The sequence below is a fragment of the Gopherus evgoodei genome, chromosome 2 (genome assembly GCF_007399415.2).
Source record: "Gopherus evgoodei ecotype Sinaloan lineage chromosome 2, rGopEvg1_v1.p, whole genome shotgun sequence".
NCBI lineage: Eukaryota > Metazoa > Chordata > Testudines > Testudinidae > Gopherus > Gopherus evgoodei.
Window position 1 is genome coordinate 256,966,327 of NC_044323.1, and position 26,436 is coordinate 256,992,762.

General features: G+C 40.6%; 1 protein-coding gene across 3 annotated transcripts in view; it reads right to left on the reverse strand.

Annotated features, from left to right (window-relative positions):
- Nucleotides 1–26,436, reverse strand: part of STK3 (serine/threonine kinase 3) — a 287,562-nt gene that overhangs the window by 254,600 nt on the left and 6,526 nt on the right. For all 3 annotated transcript variants that reach the window (XM_030553550.1, XM_030553551.1, XM_030553552.1), the window contains exons 2-4: nt 10,990–11,070; nt 8,657–8,785; nt 3,467–3,581 (exon numbers count right to left, since the gene is read on the reverse strand). In XM_030553550.1, coding sequence (XP_030409410.1) covers nt 3,467–3,581; nt 8,657–8,785; nt 10,990–11,070 — 325 coding nt within the window. The remainder of the gene's footprint in view (nt 1–3,466; nt 3,582–8,656; nt 8,786–10,989; nt 11,071–26,436) is intronic.

Sequence of the window (26,436 nt, forward strand, 5' to 3'; positions counted from 1 at the left end):
CTTTTCCCTCTGATGTGAGCCTTGATAAAGCTAGCCATACCTTTGTCAACTCAGAATAATACATAGGTTCACACCTTGGAACCATTTAAAATATGAAGCTAGTGGAGACTATTATGGCCCTCTTAAATGAAGTTGCATATTGAGAGACCATTACACTACTGCTCCTGGATATATACTAGCTTCCAAAAAACTTCCGGGAGGGATTCCAGGAGTTGGCTTACCCTATTAAGCAATAAATGTTTTGGGACTTCATTAGCTGAGAGGCTGCCTCTCTTTTGAGCTGGAACCCCCTTGATATGAAAGAGGACTGGCTAACAAGGGTCTGAAGGGTACGCAATTTTGGAATTTGTTTCCCATACTTCGGGTCAAACATGGCTGAGCCAAGATTTGTAACCTTCTTGACATGCTGCAAAGCCCAAATCTTTCTGCTCAGTCTTTTTACAGAGTGGTGGGCCAAGGGTTGAAAAGATTGGTGGAGATGTATGTATATTATATGGTACATTTTTAAGTTTACAAACAGGCACCGAGGGCAAGAATGAGTGTCTTGAGATTTTTTATTTTTAAAACAAATATGAAAAAAATGTCATCTCTTTCCTCACCTATTTTTAAATAAGAATTAAAAAAAAACAAATCACAGCACCATCCTCCATTATCTTGTCCACAGGTTGGTTGGTTGTTTTTTGGGAGGATGGGATAATCAGCTACAGAGACAGTTAAACCTTATCTATTTTCCACCTATAACTGCTAAATTAAGAATGTTTTTCCCTGAAGCAACCACTGTATTTGTTTACACTATGGTGATGATCAAGGAAAATTCTAAAATACATAACTATGAATGAGAAAATAGGTGAGGCAATATCTATTATTGGACCAACTTCTGTTGGTGAAAAAGACAAGCTTTTGACTTTACAGTGTCTTTTACAATAGGTGTGAACTACCTATGCTAAACAAAACATTCCACCTTTTATTTAGCTGCAAGAGCCTGAGTGCCTTTCCCAGACCTGAAGAAAAGTTCTGTGTAAGCTGATAAACTTGTCTCCTTTACCAACAAAAGTTCGTCCAATAAAAGATATTACCTCACCAACCCTGCCTCTCTAATAGCCTGGGACCAACACAGCTACAACAGTACTGCTAATAACTATGAATGACAGTGGGCAGTTAATACACAATCTGTCAAACTAAGAATTAACTCGTCTCCCTTCTTTAAGTGAAGTGGTTTATTTCTTGTGGAAAACAAAGACAGTAAAATAGTTTTCCAACTTATTGTTTTCACAAACAAACTTTATTTTAGGTGAACCACAAAGCATTGAAGTATTTAGCCAGCCTTATTCCAGTAATATGTAGTCAGAAGTTTTCATCATGTAATAAAAAGTCAAACAGCAATCAAGTTACTGTTCCAGAGAATCAACAGTATAAGTTGTCTTGTTGTTCCTCCATCATTACACATTAAATAAGGTAGTTTCATTCTTATAATCATGGCAACCATTAATGGGACACACAACTTGCCTTAGGTACTATTGTAAATAGCTTTTTCATTTAGAGTTATATAACAAACAGTTAAAACTGATTTTAGTGGAAATGTGATTAACTAAATACATCATAACTACCTGTAGTTTATTAAATCTCTTTCAAACAGCCTGAAATGATTTGCTGGTAAGGATATAGGGAGAGGGGAAGAAGATTATACTTAAGGGCATATTTTAAAATTAGGTTATTGAAGCAAATTAGAGCAACTCCTTCTGTTCCATTTAGTAGTCATGAAATAGAAAGCAACTTATTCGTCTTTCAAATTACAATGATGTAATAGAATAGACCCCTTAAAAAAAACCTCACACAACAGTTCCAAATACTACTCTCCCTTTACAAACTGGACAAGTCATAAAGGTCAGGAGGTCTAGACAACATTTATTCAACAGTACTCAGCAAAAACACCGAGTACAGATGCTTTTCAGAGAAAAACCTTTGCTACCATAATAGGCCATTGTGAGATCTAGAAGTATTCACAAAAACAACATCAAGGGATTTCAATTCTAATAAAGTGTTGCATACATATTTTATAACAAAAATAATTTTAAGCTAAACATGGCACTTAGGTAATATGATATTTGTCATTCTAAAGAGACAACTCCTAGTGGCTTCCATAAAAGGGAAAAGAAAAATACAAGTATTTGGGGGGGGGTGCAGTTGGGTGATAATGCTTGCCTGCACCTAGTGAGTACTTGATAGGTCAAAAACATCATAATTCCTCTCCTCCCCATGTATGTATTTTCTTATATATGATGCAGGAAAATGTCAAAATAAATGCTGGAATAACAATTTTTGGAAAGACGGGGAAGAAAAAAAAACAGAGCCCAAACAACAGCTCAACCTCCTAAACAAGGTACCTACAGGATGGCAAGAGAGAGGTGAAGGAGTAAAGAGGAACAAAGTATTAGTTTTTGTTCTTTCTATCAGTGAGAAAAAGAATTTGTACATTTTAGAGCTACAAACTATGCCATGAGTGTCCTTTCAAGATGCATAAAATTATCAAGTGAAATTAAACTGAATTTTGTGATCTACAATACTATCTTGCAGATGAAGAGGCAATATTGAGTAGCTGAAATAAATACCATATTTGAGGGCTCCTATCCTGAGAGGTTTTGTAGATTAATAGATGCTAATCACAACTTTCAATTCCCATTAGCCTCAATGAAATAAAGAGTGCCCAATATTAAGGGCATGTCTACACTGCAAAGAGTGTTCTCAACACAGTTTAGCTAACCTGAGTTAGTTAATTCAGAGTTAAAATAGCAGTGAAGACAGAGTGGCTATGTCTACACTGCAAAAAAAAAAAAAACAAAAAACAAAAAAACTGTGGAAGCAAGTCTCAAAGCTTGGGTCAACTGACTCACACTACCGGACTAAAAATAGTAGTGTACACGTTCCCACTCAGGCTAGAGCTTGGGCTATGAAACCACGCAAATGGGGCAGGTCTCAGACCCCAAGATCGAGCCTAAACAGGAATGTCTGCGGTGCTGTTTTTAGCCCCCACAAGCCCAAGTCAGTTGATCTAGGCTCTGAAACCCATTGTCACGTGGTGTTTTGCTTATTTGTTTTTGCAGTGTAGGTATACCCAGTAACTCAGCTTTTACCTTGGGTTAGCAATTCAATCCTGGGCTCCCATACCCGAGCTGCTAATATGAGTTAAAAGCTAACTTGCCATGTCTTCACTGCTATTTTAACTCAAGTTAGCAAACTCAGGTTTGCTAACCCAAGCTACGAACACACTTTTTTTTCTTTTCTTTTTTTTTTTTTTGCAAGAGTTCGCAGTGTAGACATGCCTTTAGGATTGAGCCCTCTTCAAAAATTTCCCTAGAGTTAGACAAAGCTTCCAGGCAAATCTTTTCTCTTAGTGAGATTACTTAAGACTAAGAGTTATAATAAAACAACAGTACAAAATATACACATAGAAAAAAAGAGAACTTACTGTTTTATTCCGTAATCTAATTATGTCCGAGACAGAGCCAGCTCCACAATACTCCATAACAATCCATAGATCTGTGTTCTTAAAGTAGCTGCCATAGTACTTGACAACATAGGGACTAAATATAAACACAAAACAGTTGAGATTCATATATTAATAATCATCAACCATGAAAAAATATCCAGGGTCAGTTGTAACAAGAGGAGAACTGGGGAGTCACTAGGACAGCCAAAGATTGTGTAGTGCATTTGACTGAATTTTAGGTTATGATGGGATTACCTTAATCAATGCCTTAAAAAGGCCTGGTTAGACTTCCAGAAGTTTGGTTGCTTTACCAAAATGACAGAGGCACATGTAGAATGAGCCACCATACTCCCACACCCCTCAAATAAATGCAAAAACCTCCCCAATCACCGGTTTCTTTCTGATGAAGGGGAAGCACCTTCTTCACTCCCCTTTTCCCTGGGAATAGTCTATTCCCCATTTCACTATCTTCAGGAACCGTCTCCTTTTTCTCTCTTTCCAGTGTTGTGCGGACAGCGTAGCAATCGTTCTAAATTTCCCCTTTTTTCCCCACACAACCTGCAGGAGTCTATTTCAAAAACAAACCTGAATAGCTACCTGAATATTTTTCAATCTAACATTTTGCTATAGAAATATTTATGGAACTCTAAGTGCACTTTCCATATTAAGTTTTAACAGAAGACTGTTATTTATATAGTGCCATAAATTGTGCGTGTTGTATTTCCATTCATCAACATATCAAATAAAGGACATAAATCCTCCCCTGAGCTCAGGAGCCAAAAACACAAGGGACTCCAGTAGAATATAAACAAGGGCCTCCAATCAGAAAGGGAAGCAGTCCCTGTAACTGGAATGCTTAATGAACTAGGGGTGTGACGTTGTAACCCATAATGCTTTATAGAAATATGCTTATGAGTGTAAATGACATAACTGAAATATGTTTTATGCTAGATATGCCATGTAACATATCTTTGCAAAGGTTATGATCTACTGAGTGTGTTCATCCTATTTGTATGAATGTATCATTCTTGTATCTGAAACGAGGAATATGAAATATAACTCCGAGGTCCTACTGTAATTATGCACAGTGTGGGCCATTAATGGTGGCTTGGAATCTTGATAGTTCCCATTAACCAAGATAATTGGTTGTAATGGGTCTGTTTACCTGAAAGTCTTCCTGTATACCTGTGTGCTGGCAAGTGGGTAATTAAGTCTTACAGTGACATGTGACCATGTCACCTGAACTGGAATCCATCTTCTAACGTGGTGCTTTTCCATTTAGAAGGAGGGATGGGAACCCAGAGAGGGACAAAGGATTCCCACCTTGTGCAAAAGATATATAAAGGGGGTGGAACAGAACAAAAGAAGTAGCAGTCATGAAAAATCCCTTAGCTACCACCTGAGCTGGAACAAGGACTATACTGGGGAAAGTACTGGGCCCAGACTAGAAGAAGGCTAGTCTGTCAAAGACACTTATTGGAACATCTCTGAGGGTGAGATTTACCTGCATTGTTTCCTACTGTATTAGGCTTAGACTTGCATGGTTTATTTTATTTTGTTTGGTAATTTACTTTGTTCTGTCTGTCTGTTATTGCTTGGAACCACTTAAATCCTACTTTCTGTATTTAATAAAATCACTTTTTACTTATTAATAAACCCAGAGTATGTATTAATACCTGGGGAGAGGGGCAAGTAGCTGTGCATATCTCTATCAGTGTTATAGAGGGTGAACAACATATGAGTTTACCCTGTATAAGCTTTATACAGGGTAAAATGGATTTATTTGGGGTTTGGACCCCATTGAGAGCTGGGTATCTGAGTGTTGGAGACAGGAGCACTTATTAAGCAGTTTTCAGTTAAGCCAGCAGCTTGTGGGGGATGTGGTTCAGACTTGGATCTGTGTTTGCAGCAGGCAAGCGTGTCTGGCTCAAACAAGGCAAGGTACTGAAGTCCCAAAGTGGCAGGGAAAATGGGCTCAGAGGTAGTCCCAGCACATCAGTTGGCAGTCCCAAGGGGGTTTCTGTGACTCAACTCGTCAGAAGGGGTTTTCAGGAAATTCTTAAAGAAAAGAGGCAAAACCATCATATACTAACTGGAGGACTGTTTTCAGACTGGCACCAGCCACTTCTTGTAGTTTGGAAGTAAGATACTTATTCAGGCTTCTGACACTGGCCTCCTGTCACTGTAGCCTGAGTCCCACAAAGAGTTTTCTTTTTGTTTTATTTAAGCAAATTTAAGACCCTCTTCTCCTTGCCTAGATCACAGAGTTTCTGTAGCTTCCTCTGTCAATATGTTCTACTGCTAACTCGAATCCAGTACAAAAGCAACAGCTGTGATGGAATATCTGAGATATAATGCATACCAGTAAGTACTGGTGTACAGTACCTGCACTAAAAACACTACTGGCCATCCTAAATGAGTATCCAATCCATTTAAGCCTTATTGATTTATACACATTGGCATTTGAATCTTGCCTCTTACCATTATGTTTCTCTATAAGGTAAAAGTTTAGTACTATTTCCATAGCATAAATTCTGAAGACCTTGCAATAAAATATTAGTAAGATATAATAAAAGGAGTAATACTACCTCTACAATTTATACATATTTTAATATTTTAAGCAGCATTTCTGTGATATTATAGGCAGGCTTGGCAGCACTTTTTCAGGGGTTGCTTAAGTCTGGAGGCCTCATTCAAAGTTTGTCCATATTAGAGAAATGGAACAGTTTTAAATACAATCTGTGCAGTGTTTCCACACTAACTACACTGTTTCAGTTTAAAGGTTTATCGTGCATTCCTACCTGCTCTCAGGGTGTACAGAAATAGATGATTTTTAAAAAACAAATAAAAATAAATCAGATTTTTTTTAATTTAAATTCAATAGTTTTTCCTTTTTAAAAATACACCTATTTAAAATTAAATTTCAAGCTATGACAATATATATCAAGGCCTAAATTTACTATAAATCTATTAAAATTATTTAAATTAAATTAAAAAAAAATTAATACTAAGCAGTACGTGCTTGCTGCCAAACTTTTAAAGTAAATTAAACCACTGAACTAATAGAAGTCACTGGGTAAGCACCTTTTGACAGCAGTTGCCTCTTCTGCATGTGCAGAGAAACTATTTTCTTCATTTCTGAAATTCAGTTCCATGGCTAGTTGAATGACCGCAGCCAATGGGAGCTTCGGGGGAGGTACCCACAGGTGAGGGCAGCTCACAGAGCCCTCTGCTCGCCCCCCTTCCCCAGGGGCCGCAGGGACATAGTGCCAGCTGCTTCCAGGAGCAGCACAGGGCTCGGGCAGGCAGGCAGGAAGCCTGCCCTGGCCCCAGTGCGTGCTGCTGCCACCCCAAAGCCGCTCCAGGTAAGTGGCGCCAGACCAGACCCCAAACCCCTCCTGCCCCCCGCCGCACCCTGCCTGCACCCCAACCCCCTGCTGCACCCCACACCCCACCTGCACCAACCCCGAGTCTCCTCGTACATCCCACACCCCTCCTCTGCCCACAATGCCTTGCCCTGAGCCCCTTCCTGCACACCTCATCCCCTCCCACACCCCACACTCCCTCCCGCACCCCAGCCCCCTGCCCTAGCCCTACATTCATGGCCCTACATGCAATTTCCCCCCCGCAGATGTGACCCTCAGGCCAAAAACTTTGCCCACCCCTGATCTAACTCCATGAGGTACTTGAGCACAATGTTCAGCAGACGGAGCATCTGGCCAGAACTTACATCAGTATAGCTACATCTCTCAGGGGTCTGAAAAATCCACACTCTTGAGAGACAGAGCTATACCAACCTAATCCACAGTGTAGGTAGTGCTAGGTCAACAGAATAATTCTTCCGCCAACCTATCTACCGCCTCTCAGGAAGGCTGATTACCTACACTGACAGGAAAACTCCTTCAGTAGGTATCGGTAGTGTCTACTCTGAAGCACTACAGTGGTGCAGCTGATGCAGTGCAGCTGCGGCACTGTAGCATTTTAAGTGTAGACATACCCTGAGCTATTTCAGACCTGGGATGAGTAGCAGTAGTTGCAGAATCTCGAATGAGGAAGGAGACTTTTTTTGTCCCTCTGTGGTAAGCTAGCCTCAACACTGCAGCAGCAGACAGGGGTACACAAACTACTCTGACTTGAGAAGACAGCCCTAAGTAAGACTGGTGAAAGCAGACTGGCCCAAAAGGTTACTGACAAAGTTTGTGTTTAAAGTAAGTTTGACAGCTAGAGAGATTTTAGCCCTACCTTTGCAGAATTAGGCCTTGATCCTGCCAACAGACAGACCTTTACACAACCAACTTAAAGAAGACTCCTCACATGCATAAGCGTTCACCATCACTGATCCCATGGCAGGATCAGGACCATAATCCTTTTAAAAAAACACCCCCCCACACACAGAGCACAAAACAATTTAAGTGAAAGTAGCACTTATAAGGAAGCAGAAATGAAAGTTAGTGTTACAAGTAAAGGCCCCCTGTTCCTGCAGCCCTAGTCAGAGAAAGCTGCCACCACAATCAGAAACTGAGTTGTCCAAAGAAAAACTAGGAAGGAAAACAGCAGCTCCCCCAAAGTAATCATTGTTGCAAAAGTGCCAGTTGAATAATAGAGACAATTTTAAACAACAGAGGGGGAAAAAATCTGCTTGGAAAATAAACAGTGATTAGTCTTGGCCTATAACAATCCTTGCCAATGCTTTGAAATGGAGGACTCAAAACTCATGTGGATTTTTCTCATTACAGGAAATTTTAACAGCACGTCAAATTTAAAAAAAAAAAAAAAAAAAAAAAAAAAAACAAAAAAAAAAAAACCTTGATTTAATTATAATCATGTCAAGTTATTTTTGTTTGACAGTGCTTATAAACAAGTGCATATCTAAACAAATTACCTTATTCTTCTCAGGATAACATTTATTAAGTGAATTTTTAATATTAATTTAGAAGTATATCTTTTTCTTTCAGTTGTTTATATTAAAGCACATTTCGCTACAAACTTTGGGGAAAATTTGACTCTCAATGAGTACATATGCGGTGGTCATTAAAATTTGAACTGAATACCAAGGGTAAATAGACTTTTACTAGACTTCAGTTGTGCTCTTGTCACATTACAAGTACATTTTCAAACAGATGCTTAAAAAGGAGGCAAAGAATTAAAATGAATAAATATTGCTCATACCTGTCACATTGCTGCATTATAGAAATTTCTTTAATTATTTCTTGAAGATCTGACTCGACAGGGACTTGTTTAATTGCCACTACTTGTCCAGATTCCTTGTGTATTGCTTTAAACACACTACCATAAGATCTAAAAATGACAAAAAATTACAAATTAATTTTTTCTACAAAAATATTTCTTTCCTCCTCCCAATCAGCACTATTCAAAAGATCATGCCAACCACTGTATTCATTTAGAATACTTCTTTTTTTTAATATTATCTACATCAGATGCTTGTAAAATTGCAAGGGATTTCAATTTCATCATGACTGTGCCTCTGAAAAGGAAGTCCTGAGATAATGTTTACTTTTGCCAGTTCATAGAATTTGGCATATTATGTCAGAATATTGATCGATGATATCTGGTACCTTACTTCCAGCAGTTGCTTATGAACTAATATAATGTTAAATGAAAGATAAATCACCATCATAACACACTTAGCCAGTTAGGAAATGCTGTAAATTAAAAAAAGAACAAGGAGAGAAAGAATAAGATCCCTCCTGACCCCTTCAGGCAGTCAGCTTACATCCTGACTATGAGATTTATCCTCATCATCATTTGCATACAAAATCATAATCTTTCCCATTCTTCTTAAAAATCTAGCTACAGCATTTTACTCAGATTTCCTGTGGCTGTAAATTTACAAAGATTTGGTATATGCTTTCTAAAATATAACTACAAAGAAAAAAGTGCTTTTGTGTTTACTTAACATGGGATCAAGAAATTGGAGAGACTGATCATTTTTTTGCAATTCCCTTCATAATTTGAATGCCTCTATCAACTCCCCTCTAAAACTTTAGAAATTGAAAAATCTTAGTTTTGTAAATAGCTCCTTAGATTCTTCATGAATATAATCCTTTTAAATAAAATGTTGTATGTATATCCAGAAATTTGGAATAAGATTACAGTTACATTTTTCCAGTTACATTTTTCCATTTTACAATATTCTCCCAATTATAACAAGTCAGTTATCAGGCGTCCAAAATGAAGTTTTGCAGTCTGAAACTCTAGCCTCTAGAGTGAGCTACCCAAACACATGAGCAATTGAGCATACTGCGTTTGTTTGCAAGGCTCTGTTCCTCTTACATGCTCCATAATTGCAGGCCAGCAGGGGAATAGAAATTGACAAGATTCAGTTCCATCATCAGCCTTATAGTTTACTACTTGGGCCTACTAATGTGACTTCTCTATATTCATAATGCCAGAAGATTAAATAGAATTCTACAGAATTTAGGCTTACCACAGGTTTTGTCAGCTGCCAAGGAAGCAGCCCCTGTTCAGCTTACAAATACTGCAGAGCTCCTATATTCTGGTGGTGGCGAGTAGGCTTGTAGCCTTCCCAACAGCATAAAGCACCTGCAGAGCTACCAATTTCCCTGGGCAGATCATAGTAAAAATGGAGCTCTTATACCACAGAGACCTTCTCTATTTCAACCTCTTTCCTTCTCTAAAAATAATAATCTACTATCTTTGCAGCTAGCCAAACTGCAAAATAACCTTACAGTATATACCAGGAGTCAGCAACCTTTCAGAAGTGGTGTGCCGAGTCTTCATTTATTCACTCTAATTTAAGGTTTGGTGTGTCAGTAATACATTTTAACATTTTTAGAAGGTCTCTTTCTATAAGTCTATAATATATAACTAAACTATTGTTGTATGTAAAGTAAATAAAAGGTTTTTTAAATGTTTAAGAAGCTTCATTTAAAAATTAAATTAAAATGCAGAGCCCCCCGGACTGGTGGCCAGGACCCAGGCAGTGTGAGTGCCACTGAAAATCAGCTTGCGTGCTGCCTTTGGCACACGTGCCATAGGTTGCCTACCCCTGGTATATACCAATCCTTCAATAATAAGACACTTTGCTGTGTAATAATCACATTCTTTGTTCCACAAGTCTGTATGAGCAATAAAATGATAACAGGGAAGGAAACACATACCCTACTCGGAATATATCTTTATATCACCATTCTCATCTACTTTCCAATTTACAATGAAGTGTGGCTTGTGGCAAAGAAAATGTTCCTGACTTCACTACAACCACAAAAATAAACTTATTTTTCTGCCTCAGCAAATGAAAGGCATGAAGGTTTGCAGTCAAACTCTAGCCTCTAGAAAGGCATGACAAAAATGCATGGGTACGTTTTCAAAAAAACCCACACAGGCATTTGCTGTTTAAGTACTAAAAAAAGGTCCAATTTAGTTCATGCTCACTGACACTATATCACTTTTAATATCATTAATTTTAAATATTTTCCCCATGTATCCCTCCCCCCCACCCCAAACACAGTTTTACTCACCCTTCACCAAGCTTCTCTAAAACATCGAAGACTTCTTCAGGCTGCTTAGTTAAGCTGTCTTCACTTAGCTTTTTCAGCTTGCTAATAAAAATAATATTTTACAGTAAGTCATTTGCATATTTGACTTTAAAGGTAAAAACCTGTAGTTCAAATAAAAAACATGGCTATTAAACGAGGGGAGACAAAGAAATCAAGATCTTACAAAGAGAGAGGCAGGAAGCACTTGCAATTAAAAACAAGCATCACGTAGAGAGGGTTATAAAATACTGTCTATTAAAAAATAGGAGGTGAAAAAGACAACAACACTCCTCACCATTGAGAGCGAGGCGGTGGAGGCACTGCCCTCCTTATAACTTTTAGCTTAGTGGTTAAGGTATTCACCAGGGAGGCCTAGGTTCCATTCCCCCATGCCTGAGGTGGAATAGGAATTTGACTTGGGTCTACCAACATTGCAGGAGAGCACCCTAACCACAGGCCTATGGGATACAATGGTGTGTAGCTCTCTGAGTCTCTCCTATTTAAGAGTTAGTCAAGCAGAGATGTGACCTTAGATCTCCCTGTTACTAGGTGGGTGCCCTAACCACAAGACTATAGAGTCAGTCAATCAGACTACGGTTACCATAGGTCCAGATTATCCCGGACATGTCCTGATTTTGGGGTTTTAAATAGACGTCCAGGAGAACTTCGTAAAAATCTGAAAAGGTCCGGGATTTCCCTCCCAATGCACAGGGCAGAGCGGTTGACAGAACGGCCGGGTTGAGCTACTTGCATCAGGGCCTCCAGCAGCCAGAGCCCTCCCCTGCTCCTCCCTCCCCCACAGCCTCAGCACCCCTAGAACTGTAAGGGGGCTGGGGGTTGGAGAAGGGGGAGGGGGTCTTGGGGGGCTGTCAGGGGACAGGGAGCAGGGGGATTGGATGGGACGGGGGTTTGGGGGGGCCTATCAGAGGACAGGGGTATGTACAGGAGTCAGGGCAGTCAGGGGACAGGTAGGGGATGGGGTCCGGGGGGGGCAGTTAGGGTGAGGGGGGGTCTCAGGAGGTGGCAGTCAGGGACAAGGAGAAGGGAGGCTTAGATAAGGGGTGAGGTCCCAGGGGGTGGTTAGGGGCAGGGGTCCGAGAGGGGGCGATCAGGGGATAAGGAGTAGAGGGGGCTGGATGAGTTGGGGGTTTGTGGGGGGCAGTCAGGGGGCAGGAAGTGGGAGTGAGTGGATAGGGGCAGGGCTACCATACACACACACACCCCTGAAGTGTCCTCTTTTTTGACAGTTCAAATATTGTAACCCTAAATCTCACACACACACACACACACACACACACACACACACACACACACACACACGACTATTCAAGTGTTTTATACAAACTGGAGCAGCTTCAATGGGAGAGACTGACCTCAGAATAGTCCATAGCCTGGTGGCTAGGACACTGTCCTGCAATGTGGGAGACATAAGCTCAAATCCCAGCTCCACATCAGGCAGAGGAGGGAACTGAACCCAGGCTTTCCACATCCCTGATGAGTGCGTTAACATTGTGCTAAAACTTATAAGGTAGTGGATGCCATTTTGTGAACAGCATCCAAGTGCCCCCGCCCTCCCCAAAAAAAACAAAAAATGTTTGGCTGAATTGGTATCACATTTGCAAATAGTTTTGTGTCGAACACACACAAAAACTATTAAACCAAAAAAATTTGCACAGCTCTAGTTGGAAAGTCAAGCACTCAAAAGCTAGAAAATGGCAGGTATTCAGGTTGCCTGTACAACCCTGATTTAGCCTTTTGTGCGCATGCATTATGATGTAATCTTCAATTACATGATCAGATACTATTTTTCCCCCCCCACAGGCCTAATTCAGTCCTTCCCAACCACCAACCTCCACTTCAGTGGTGGGCAACCTGCGGTCCATGACCTGCACACAGTCTGTCAGGGTAATCCACTGGCGGGCCGCAAGACAGTTTGTTTATATCGACCATCCACAGGCATGGCCACCCACAGCTCTCAGTAGCCGTGGTTTGCCGTTCCTAGCCAATGGGAGCTGTGGGAAGCAGCTATATATAAAAAACATGGACATAAATGTATTTTCCCCTAACCTGGTTCCCAAAAACAAATTAACCATTTTTGCTGCAGTTCTCCAAAAGACCCCAGCCTGAGGCAGATGCTCAACATGGAAAATTTCAGCTTAGTTACAGCTCATTAAGCCCTAAACAAGCAATTAGAACCTACATTTAATCAATATTACAGTTGTAAAAGAAACCCACAAAAAGAATGGGTATTTATATACCAATGGGATACATACCACAAAGCATAGTGTGGCAGGATCACATCGTCATGCAGACATGGAATGACCAGCAGTAGCTCCAGAATTTCCACATAAGGAAACAGACCTTTATGGGGCTGTGTGAAAAGCTTGCCCAGACCCTCTGTTATCAGAACACTTAATTGAGAGAGGCCATACAGGTATAAAAGCAGGTTGCTATTGCTCTCTGGAAGCTGGCAACACCAGACTATTACAGGTGCTGCAAACCACTTTGGTGTTGGCAAGTAAACTGTTGGTGTTGTGGTAACGGAGGTTTGTGAGGGGATCACCACTGGTTTATCCTCTGGTGGTGAGCATGAGAAATGTTCCTAAAATAGCTGGCTTTCAGAGAATGGAGTTCCAAAAGTTTGACAGTCAGCAGGAACAAGCAAATGTGTCAGTTGCAAAGGGTACTATTCCATCATTCTGTAGGGCCTGGAGAGGCAAGTTCAGAAACATTAATGTGTGAAGTATGGGAAAGTTGCATGAATACAGTGTGCTAGAGAGATCTGGCATTGAACTGCTGAGAGAAGCAGGGAACTTGTTCCCTCTTAATTACACTAAAAACAATGAGGAGTCCTTGTGGCACTTTAGAGACTGACTAATTTATTTGGGCATAAGCTTTCGTGGGCTAAAACCCACTTCATCAGATGCATGGAGTGGAAGATACAGACCACAAAAGCTTACGCCCAAATAAATTTGTTAGTCTCCAAAGTGCCACAAGGATTTCCCATTGTTTTTGCTGATACAGACTAACATAGCTACCACTCTGAACCCTCTTAATTACACTATAATCAATGTAATCTTTGTGCCCACTGTCGTTTTGGAGGACCATGCGTACCCACTCTGGCCATGGCTCATGAAATCATACCCTGACATTAGGGGCCCTGGCAAAAGAAGATTCAATTACAAGCTTAGCAGCTGCAGGATAGGGGAGAGTGTGCATTTGACAGGCTGATGGCAAGAGGGTGCTGCCTACAAAACCATTTGTATGCCAGTGCAGCCAATGCTGTCCATATGTCTCTGGTCTGGTGCGCCCAGCACAACATCTGTAAGGTTAAAAGGCAAGTGTTTTTGCATGTGCTCTGGACACTTCTGGTTTGCAGGCCTAATACAGGCAACCATAAGATAGACCAATGAACCCTGGAATTGGTTGCAATTAGGGAAGGAAGCTGCCTGTTTTCACCACTTCATTATCTGCTTCTATTACAGAGATGTAAACTGTCTATTTGATATAGTGTAGAGGTGATTTAACCTTTAGTGTGATTTTAGGTTATATAGGCTTGGTGTGAAATTAAGTTCCTATGTGATTGTGACATTTTGCAACTTTATTAAAAGCTTAGTACAAAACTTCCTGGATCTTCCTTCCTTTGAAAGCACCCACAAAAACCCACATTTTCCAAAAATAACCAACTTAAACAAACCAACTCAAGGAAAAAGCCAGCTACCCCTCTATAAAATAACTATTACATGTTATTTTATGACATGCAATAAATGTTCCACATATTGTGCAATGCAAGTGCATGGCGTTTGTATACAAAACATTAACCACCACTGAATACAAAGGTTCAAAAGCTAGTATTAAAGGATGTGTTAGTCTCTGACCAAGTTCCTCCTCCCGTTCGCTTTCCCCATTCCAAAAACCATGTTGCTTGCTTTGCATATGACTACACAGAGAACACCTGTGCTTCCAGTTCATGGAACAGTCCATTGCCAAGCCAGCCCCAGCTTTCTAAATCCTGCACTGGCTTCAAGATACGGTAATGTGAGGAGTCTGTGGCCATTAGTGCTAGCACGGCTGGGTTCTCTATGCCTCCATTCTTCCTCCAGAAATCTTTCCAGTGATCTCTATGCCTGCAGCATGCTCCACTCCTGCTTTACCTTCTGGTACGCCACATATTCCTCATGCCTTCGCATCATATCCTCAACCATATCGTTGACAACCCACTTACGTTTATCCTCTGTTTTATGGTCCTGTCACACAGAATTCAGTCAGGTATGATTACAGCAGCAGCATTGTATTGTTTTAAGTTAAGTTATTAAGTAACAACAAAAAGTATCCTAAAACCTGCCTCAGTCATCACTTAAATAATACACATGCTAGAAGTGGAAGGTACAGATTCCTAGCTGATCCAGGAAGAGAGCAACCAGACTGCAAAAGTTTGATGAAGGTGACAACTGACTACAACAAGGGGAAACTTAAGAATTGGCTGCTGAGAGGTAGCAGCATGCAGCTGCAACACGCAATTCCCTCACCAGCCCTATTAGTTATGGGAAATTCTGATATAAAAAAATGTATATAGCAATTTGAAGTGTGTATGGAAGCCATAGGGACTAGTATAATAAAAGAGGAGCACAAGAATGGCTATATTTGATAGTGATTGGTGTTCTAATCCTGGATATATACAATGTATTCCATATGGAGGATGTGAAGAAAAAAAAATAAAGGAAGTATGGAGGATCATTGGGACCTTATGGAAAATACGTCACCTATGACACTTTCCTGGATAAAAACCAAAAAAAAAGGAGAGGAGAGGAGAAGAGACAGGAGTTTAAGTTTTAACATTAAAAAGCCAGCGTTATGAATATAGAACATTAAGCGACCCTTTTATTAAAAGCCAAGCAATCTTGGAATGTAACAGTTCAAAAAAGACACATTAAAGGCTACTCAGAGGCATGGATCCAACACTTGAAAAGGCAATTTTCATATATGCCAAGTGGCAGAATAAAAGCAGAAATGCAGAATAAAAAGGCTCTAGAGGGACAGGCAACAGGACTAAAACCCAGAGTTAAATAGCCTTCCAAGCAGAATAGTGGGGGCAAAAAATGTAACTTGTTTTGAGACAGAGCATGTTAAGTTTATGGAGGGGACGGTATGATGAGGCTGCCTACAACAGCATATGGCTCATCCACAACTGCTATTAGCTAGTATCTCTAATGGCCAAAAATGAGGAGGGCTCTGAATTACTACTAGGTGTCTGGCTAATGTGTCTAACTGATCACCGTGTTTGGGGTCAGGAAGGAATTTTCCCTCAGATCAGACTGGCAGAGACCTGTTGGAGGTGGTCACATTCTTCTGCAGTGTAGGGCAGGGGTCACTTCCTGGTTTGAACTAAAGTAAATGATGGATTCTGTGTAACTTGCAGTCTTTAAAATCAAGTTTTCAGGACTTCAGCCAGAAATTATGGGCCTATTAAAGGAACTGGCGGGTAAAATTCTGTGTCCTGAGATGTGCAGGAAGTTACATTAGATGATCATGATGGTCCCTTCTAGCCATAAAGTTTATGAGTCTAAGTAAGAAAAGTTCAAAGAACAAAAGGGCAAAGGGGAAAAGCCACACATCAAAAATATTTCAGTGATGTAGCAACTAGCAGAAGTATAAGAAGAGTCCAGCACTGTGGAAGGATGGTGTATAAACTGTAATAAAGCCCAAGCAGTTTGCAAAGGTGGGTGCAGACAAGACTCAGGAAAGTGTCTGAGTTGAAGGCAAAGGAAAAGAGAAGGAGAGGCGCTGTTCATGAACACAAAGGAAGAAAATGCCTACAAACTCAAAGACCAACTCATGCAAATTTGTACAAAAGGCTAACAAACCAGACACAGCAACACATGTGAATCTCTACTTTCTCTGAACCACTCTTTCAGTTTCTTAAAGATTAAGAAGTCAAAGGTGAAACTGAAATCCTGTCGTAAAGAGCATATTCTGTTCCTAAGCAAGTGTGAAATGTCACAGATATACTAAAACAAAACAAGAACGTGTGTGTTAGAATACCAGGGTTGGAAGGGACCTCAGGAGGTCGTCTAGCCGAACCCCCTGCTCAAAGCAGGACCAATCTCCAGACAGATTTTTACCCCAGTTCCCTAAATGGCCCCCTCAAGGATTGAGCTTACAACCTTGGGTTTAGCAGGCCAATGCGCAGAACACTGAGCTATCCCACCCCCAAAAAACAAAAAGCAGTCAGTCTTTGGCTTCCATGAGTGAGGTGCTTGGCCTCATCAAGAAGGTACATGTCAGAGTCAGAATAAATATGAAAACAAGCTTGAACCAGATATGAATAGGCTAAATGCATCCTATAATCATGTGTCCACAGAATGGAGGATTCTCTCAGCCTGTTATATTTGCCATCTGTAGTGTCTCACAGGCCTTAAGAGAGACAGTTAGTTACACATATTACTCTCCCCTAAACTAGAGAAAGAGCTGCCAAAAATAACAGATGGCATCCACAAAACAGAAGAAGAGTTAATAGACTGGCTCAACTCATTAGTATTTGAAGACAGAAAAGAGGGGCTCTGAACAATAAAGGAATATTCCCTCTTGCCTTGAAATGAAATGGTTGGTGAAATGGCAGAAGCCAATTCTTCAAATCAGATGCTTTTGCAGTGTTTTGTCAGATTCCTCTAGGCAAAGGGAGCACCAAGATTTGCACTTTCAGTATACCATTTGACAGATACTGCTTCTTGATACAGCACTCGGAAATTTGTTCAATAACAAAAGTATTTCATCATAAGTGCCAGGTCTTTCAGGAGACCATAAAAGTGTACACTGATGGCAGTTTGAAGTAGCACCACTACTGGATATCAGGAATCATTGTAAAAAGTTCTGAACATTGTAAGAAACAACCTTCAACTGAACAGAGTCAAATGTCAGTTTCAAACAACTGAAATCACCTACATTAACTTAGGACAGAACTTGATCCTAAGGGAATAGTGTCTCATAATTCCAAGTTTCAAGGAACTTGGAACATCAGGACATCCAAATAACAAAAAAGGAATTCACATATTGAACTAGGTCAGTAAGTTCATCCCCAAATAACTCACTTAAGAAAACTCCTTCACAAAGATGCTGAATAGGCATGAATGCCAGAGAACGAAAAAGTGTCCAAAGATTTAATTATCATTAGTATCAGTTCTGCAATTCTTTAGCCCTCTGAAAAGGATCATGGTCCTCAGAGATGTTTCAGCATGAAGGCTGGAAGCTGTATTACTACAGAAACATTGGACTAAATAGTTGCCTGTAACATATGCAGCGAAAGCTGTGATAAAGTATCTGCACAAATTGAATGAGATACTAGGCCTTGCATACTTCTGCACAAAGTTCCACAATTTTTCCAATGGTAAAACTGAAACAAGCCATTCAGTGCAATATAAAAAGCTTGAGCTCTGGTGAACACGGTCTTGGACAAGGAAGACATCAAGCCACAGATTGTAAGAGTATTGGTTCCTGGTGCAGCTTCAAAGCTATTGTTTCTGGACTCAGACAGGCAATGTGGATTGGTGGGAGAGGATTGCTCTGCAGACCAGGGATGATCAGCAGTGACCAATGAATTTCAAGAATGGAGAAAGAAACCTTTCCGGAGATATGTGCTGAAACCGGACCTAGAGCAGCAGTGTACCAACATGCAAGTGCCCCATAACCATCTGAAAGTCACTCCAAATACTACCAGTCTGCTTGCTGCAAACCAACTCAGCAAGGAGAAAGCAACCGCTGGGGCCATTCTCACACGGATGTATAAGGCCATGGCAAAGGTACTGTTGCACTGGGTTATAGAGCTTGGCAATGCTTAGGAGATTATAGATGGCTTTGCACACATGGAATTCCCAAACTATATTGGAGCAATTGATGGGACCCAGGTGCCTTATATCCCCAAATCAGAGCTCAGAATTCATAAACAGGAAAGGGTATTTCTCCAGGGGATTGCCAACCACCAGAGCAGATTTACACTTAAATGCTAGGTGGTCTGAAAGGGTCCACAGTGCTAGGATTTTGGAACTCAGCTCTTTTTTAAATTAATGGAGGAAGGACTGTTTGCCCCCAGGAAAACTATGGACAATAGTATGGACATTGCTACAATTATCCTGGGAGATTCAGCTTACCCTCTGATGACCTGTGAATGTCTTCATTAACCCGAGCCATTGGGAAAGAAGAGAGGAACAGTTTAACTAGCACCTCATTAGTTGCAGAATGACAGAGTGTGCATTTAGCTTTCTGAAAGGGAGATGGCGCTATTTGTGGAATAGCTTGAAAGCAGCAGAAAACAGGTGCAGGGGAGGCTGAGGTGCAGAGACTTGCTCAGTGGTTTGAACAGCCAGCAAGGCAACCAATACAAAACACGTACAGCCAGGGCAATATTGTCAGGGGTACCTATTGCTCTTATTTTGAGGCTCAGGCCTGAAACTGCAGCTGCATTTCCAGCTGTTAATTTCCATCCCCGCTCCCACTCCTGGGATTGTTGTGCAGTTCTGTGTTGTTTATGGGCAGAAGTGCAACATTGTGGCAATCCCTACTGCATCTTGTTTTTGACAGCATTTGTTTATAAGCCCTTAAGAATTAGTACAACCAGTGATTTTCTGTGTAAAATTAACTGTCAACTCTATGAATGAAATTAAGAGGTTTAATTATTAAACAAAAATGGAAAAAAAGCTTTTAATTATGAAACAAACAACTACAAAGAAACTTTTCATTAAACTAGCTGTAAAATGAAACAGCAAAATCCAATAGCGCAGGGCAGAGCCCAACACAACAAGTTGTGGGGGGAGCTCCTCATCACAGTCAAGCAGGTCTTAGCACTGCCTTTTCTGGTTTGTCAGACTTCCACGATGGACTGCTGTAACTCAAAGTTATCAAGGGCAATAGAGGGCTCAAGAGAGCTGGGGATCCAGGTACACACTTGGTGCCCTAAGCTGGGGGCTAGGGAGGAATGGCCTCTAGGAGCAATGTTCTGAGGGTACAGTGGGAAGCAGAAGTTGTTGCTCCCAGTACTCCACATTATCCAGAGGCTGCATAACATGGGTGGGTGCTGTTTTGCAGTAGTGCATTGCCTGCTGCTTTAACAGTAACATTTGCTGCAAAGGGGCATTTTGGCTTTGTATTGCCTCCAAGAGTTGCCTCTGTATTCCCTTTTCTTTTTCTGTACTGTCTTGGGCCATGGCAATGCTGTCCACACCAGTCTCCCTAGAAAACTTATCAGATTCCTTCTCAGTCCTCAGATACTGCCTCTGTCGCTCCAGATTTTTCAAGTTGGGGAGGAGGGGGGCTGGGAAACTAATGAGGACTGTACATTTCATCATGAATCTTCTTGTTTTCTCCCCCTCAGGTTTGCCAGCCACTCAACCACTGATAAGAGTTCTGTCCTAGAGGGTCAGGCCAACACAAGTGCTGTAACTAATTTATTAAAAAGTGACAAGAAGTTATTGTTCATATTCTAGGGAAGAGTGGCTTGTTTTTTTGTTTGTTTGTTTTAAAAAAGCTTCCCCAAGATTCTTTGCAGTCCTGGGGAAGCCTCAGAGATGGTAAGTGGCATGTGCACTGGCCTTATTCAAAAAAGCAAAGGGTAGACTAGCAAAATTCATTGTGATGTTAATCGCCAAGATGGTCCAGCAAGCATTGTTGCAGGAGTGCAAGGAAGTACTGAGCTATACGAGTGGGGAAAGCTGTGCAGCTAGTCCTCATAATTAAGGCTACGATTTAGTCATGGGTGCTTTTAGTAAAAAAGTCACGGACAGGTCACAGGCAATAACCAAAAAATCACGGCCAGTGACCTGCCCATGACTTTTACTAAAAATATCCCTAACTAAATCTTACCTGCTGGAAGGGGGGGGGAGGGGTGAAGAGCAGTGTTCGAGTGATGAGGGGTGGCCTGTGGTGCTGCTGCTGCTCCCAGACTGTTGCTCCGGAGCAGCACCCAGGACCAGTTGACTGGGGCTGCCGGAGCAGCAGCCAGTGCAGCTGTGGAAGTCACGGAGGTCCTGCAAAGTCACGGACTCTGTGACTTCCATGGAAGATTATGAGTAAGGCTGTGAATCTTTCAATAAGAAAAAATTCCCAGCCTTAGAGTTTGCTTTATCTCCCCTGCAGACATGTTGAAAAAGAAGAGAATGATTTATTGGGTTCTGCAACGATTGTCCTAAGCATTCATTGTTACCAGTCTAAGAATGCATGTCACAGGAGAGCTGTACTCTTTACATAAGAATGGCTATGCTGGGTCAGACCATAGCCCAGTATCCAGGCTTCTGATAGTGTCTCATGACAGCTGCTTCAGAGGGAACAAACAGAACAGAGCAATTATTGAGTGATCCATCCCATCGCCCAGGTCTAGCTTCCAGCAATGAGAGGCTATGGGACACCCAGATCATGAGGTTGTGTCCCTGACCATCTTGGCTGATAGCCATTGAAGGACCTAACCTCCCTGAATTTATCTAATTCTTTTTTAACCCAATTATACTTTTGGCCTTCACAACAACTCTGGGCAAGGAATCCAGAGGTTGACTGTGTTGTGCAAAATAGTATTTCCTTTTGTTTTAAACCTGCTGCCTATTAATTTCAGCCAGTGACCCCTAATTCTTGTGTAATGTAGAGAAAGTGAATAAGGAAGTGTCATTCACCCCTTCACACCAGTCCTGATTTTATAGACTTCTATCATATCCCCCCTTAGTCTCTTTTCCAAGATGAACAGTATCAGTCTTTTTAATCTTGCCTCATATGGAAGCTATTCTATCTCCCAATCCTTTTTTGGTGCCCTTCTCTGTACTTTTTCCAATTCTAATACATCTTTTTTGAGATGGGGCACACAGAACAGCACACAGTATTCAAGGTGTGAGTGTACCATGGATTTATATAATAGCATTATGATATTTTCAGTATTATCTGTCTCTTACCCAATAGTTCCTAACACTCCATTGGCTTTTTTGACTGCCGCTGGATACTCACCAGATATTTTCAGAGAACTGTTAACAGTCACTCCAAGATCTCGGTGCAGTAACAGCTAATTTAGACCCTATCATTTTGTATCTATAGTTAGGATTACTTTTTCCAAATGTGCATTACTTTGCACTTATTAACACTGAATTTCATCTGCCATTTTATCAAAGGGGTAGTAGCCGTGATTGCCACTTTTACAGATCCAGACTGAGTTCTGTGGCACCTTATAGGCTAACAAATGTATTGGAGCATGAGCTTTCATGGGTACAAAGTGGGTATTCACCCATGAAAGTTCATGCTCCAATATGTTTGTTAGCCTATAATGTGCCACAGAACTCCTTGCCGCATCTGCCATTTTGTTGCCCAGTCACTCAGTTTTGTGACATCCTTTTGTAATTCTCTGCAGTCTGCTTTGGACTTCACTATCTTAATCAAATTTGTATCATCTACAAACTTTGCCACGTCACTGTTTACCCCTTTTTTCAGATAATTTATGAATACACCTCCACCTCGATATAATGCAACCCGATATAACATGAATTTGGATATAACGCGTAAAGCAGTGCTGGGGGGAGGGGCTGCGCACTCCAGTGAATCAAAGCAAGTTCGCTATAACACGGTTTCACCTATAACGTGGTAAGATTTTTTGGCTCCCAAGGACAGCGTTATATCAAGGTAGAGCTGTACGTTGAATAGCAATGGTCCCAGTACAGAGCCCCACCTATTTACTTCTCTCCACTGTGACAACTGACCATTTATTCCTATTCTTTATTTCCTATTTTTTAAAACAGCTACTGATCCATGACTGAATATTCCCTCTTATCCCATAACTGTTTAATTTGGTTAATAGCCTTTGACAAGGTCCCTCAAAGACTTTCTGAAAGTCCAAGTACACTATGTCGACTGAATCTCCCTTGTCCACACGTTTATTGACTGCACCACTCCCAAAGAATTCTAATAGTATATGGGTATATCATAATAGGTATGATTTCCTTTTAGAAAAGCCATGTTGACTCTATCTTAACAACTCACATTCACCTATATGTTTGATAACTCTGTTCTTTACTATAGTTTCAACCAACTATTACTGAAGTTCGGCTTACTGGCCTGTAATAGCCAGGATTGCCTCTGGAGCTTTAAAATAATGTGTTACAATAGCTTCTTGTCAGTCACCTGGTTTAGAGGCTGATCTAAGTGATAGGTTACATACCCCAGCTGTTAGATATGAAGTTTCATATCAGAGTTCCTTCAGAACTCTTGGGTGAATCCCATCTGGTCCTGGTGACTTAATACTGTTTAATTTATCCATTTGTTCCAAAAACCTCTATTGGCACCTCAATCTGAGAGAGTTCCTCAGATTTGTCACCTAAAAAAGATTTTATATATATATGGTTCAGGTCTGGAAATCTCCCTCACATGACCTGCAATCAAGACAGATACAATGAACACATTTAGGGCTTGTCTATGCTGGCACTTTACAGCGCTGCAACTTTCTCTCTCTGGGGTGTGAAAAAAAACCACACACACCCCGAGCGCTGGGAGCTATTCCCAGCACTATGCCATGACTATACAAGCCACATTAAAGCGATGCCGCACCATTGCTTTAATGTTGCCAGTGAAGACATGCCCTGAGTTCCTCCACAAAAGCTTTGTCTTCTTTGAGTGCTCCTTTAGCACCACGGTCCAGAGATTGTTTGGCAGGCTTCCTACTTCTGATGTACTTAAAAAAAAATTGCTGTTAGTTTGCCGGTCTTTTCCTAGTTGCTCTTCGAATTCTTTTTTGGCAGGAGAACATCCAACTGGAGCAGAGGGAATGATCCCATAGTTGGGAAACCTCCTTCGCACTGAGGATACCTCTCTGGGGGAAGGGAACTCCAGTTATTAGGAAGACTGATATTAGTAATGGGTGATTCAGTTATTAGAAATGTTGATAGATGAGTTTGCAATGTGTTGGGGTGGGAGGGGGCGGCATAAATGGACAGCATGGAATAGAAAGGGAGGCTCAAAGTTTGCTCAGAACAGAAGCTAGCATGGCAGTATAGTATAACAAGCCAGTTAAAATAAATACACACCGACGTTCCCTCCATAGGATCAGCCTCCTCAGTCCCCACCTGGGTATAAATTTCGGCAAAAGAAACCCTAGATACCTCACATCAAACATAGGAGTGAGTTCATATACTGACAAATCTGTTTTTAACAGAGCCTAGCTGATGGAAGAACATCACTGCAGCATTGAATATGTTAGTACAGTTATATAGAAGATTTACCACAGTAAAACAACATATATATGTATCTCAAACTGTGTGTCTGTGTGTATATACAAACTGTGTGTGCGTACACACACACACACACACACACACACACACACACAGAGTTTGACAAGGTAGTTAATGGCCAGAAAAGGCTAGATTGATTAAAGAAACATCACCTTATTGTCACTCAGTTATCATGAGGTAAAGAGATTTTACAAAATTAATAGCAGATATCTGCTACTGGTACCAGAGAAAAAGTAGCAGAGAAGACTAAATCAAAAGGCAGCTATACCAGAATTCCATTAATTGATCTTTTTATGAATTATGGTAAAATGATTGTATGAGACATGGACATACCTATAGACCAGTGGTTCTCAACCTGTGGCCCATGGGCCACTTGTGACCCAGTCAGCACACACTTGCAGCCCATGTACATCCTCAGGGCCATGCAGGTAGTATTGGATGTGGCCCGCAACACACACAACATGATGAGAACTACTGCTAGAGACACTTTGCTTTGTAGCAGAACCAGAAGACAGATGAAACATCTAAAAACAATGACTGAGACCCATTATACTGTAATATTAAAATATAAGATAAATTGACTGGTCTAAATTACTAGACGTGGGCAAATAGTGCGTGGAGTGTTTAAGCCATGTGAACTACAAAAGAACTTTGTATTTCACACAGAATTACCCAAAGAATCTATCTGATCGTTTATACACCCATGCATGTTAACAGTAAAAGTTTTGAGTAGAATTCTGCCCTCATTTGTACACTGTGCAATCCCAGTGAAGTCAGTGAGATTGTACGGAATGTGAGAACAGAATTAGTCCCTATATATTTGCATAAACAGATATCCCACTACCAAATATGACTTTGAGTACAATAATAGTAAAGCCCACAAATTCTGTTGCTCTATGTGTGCCTTCATATGTTACAATGATTTGTACCAGAGTTGTTAGGCTAAATTCATTTTAATAAATGACAAGTGACCCTCAAAAAAAAAAAGTTAAGAAAAGCAACTTGTCCTCTCGCGGAATAGTTGTGGATTTCTGAATGTTCATAGACCCATAAAAACTTATTTTAAAAATGTAAGAGGAAAGATAGGCATGTGTATGGGAATTACACATAGTTCACATGTTGGGAAAGAATCATTCCTGGATTATTATGTTTTTTAAACTTAAGTTTATTTACAGACAAGTTTAAGTCATCTCAGTTTAAAAAAAAAAAAAAGCTGAGTCAGAATTTTATGGCTGCTGATAGCATTCATTTGAAATGGGGAGGAATACTTTAAAGTGGATGCCAGGGCACTTTTTTCTTCTACTACTGTTAAAATTAACATAATTGAAAGATTAAAGAGTGTAAAAAAAATAAAAATAAAAAACCCACTTACTGTAGAACCACTAAACAAAGATTCTCAGGAAGTTTCAGAGGCAAATATAGTGGCTGGGACTATTTCCAGTCATTTTTTAAAACAAATTACTTGATTTCAAATGTGATAGTGTCCTTTTAAGTAAAGAGGGAGGAAAGAATCAAGTTAAGCTTCACAGGAAGATGTAGGAAACATTGTTGAAAGTGCAGATAGAAAAATGCAACCCACAACTATTATAAAAATAATTCACTGAAAAGAAATTAAAGTAGATATACCAAAAAAATTAAAAGAAATATTCTTGGACTCCTTAATACCTGCTTTTTCATTATGAATGTTCAGTTTCCTGCTCTTAAGACCACTTCTCCTCTTCTTGTTTAAGTTCTTACCCATCACACCCTGCCCCAAGTTCCCAAAAAAAAAGCTATATTGGTCTAGTATGTCTATTGGACTGTGTCATATGCTGCTCTCTGAAGGACTCAGGTTTGAGAAATAGAAGTGTTAGAAGTCAGTTTTAGTGTAAAGTTTCCTTGGATTCTTTGAGATCCTCGAAGACCATGGTTTGTTTCTCCACAAAGCAAAGGGAGGAGAGGGGATGGACCCTCCAAACATCTTAGACATCCATGGAGTTCCAGAACATTAACTCAAAGACCCTGCTATCTTTGAACTAACTCCAAGTCTTCCACACATCCCCCTGGAAATACGTCCCTCTCAGCAGCTACTCCTACAGGCAAGCATACATGCATGCACTCACACACACCCTCGTCCCCATACAAGTGTAGTGATTAGAATCTATTTATGTTATTAGACATATGCCACCATCCTCGCAAATCACCA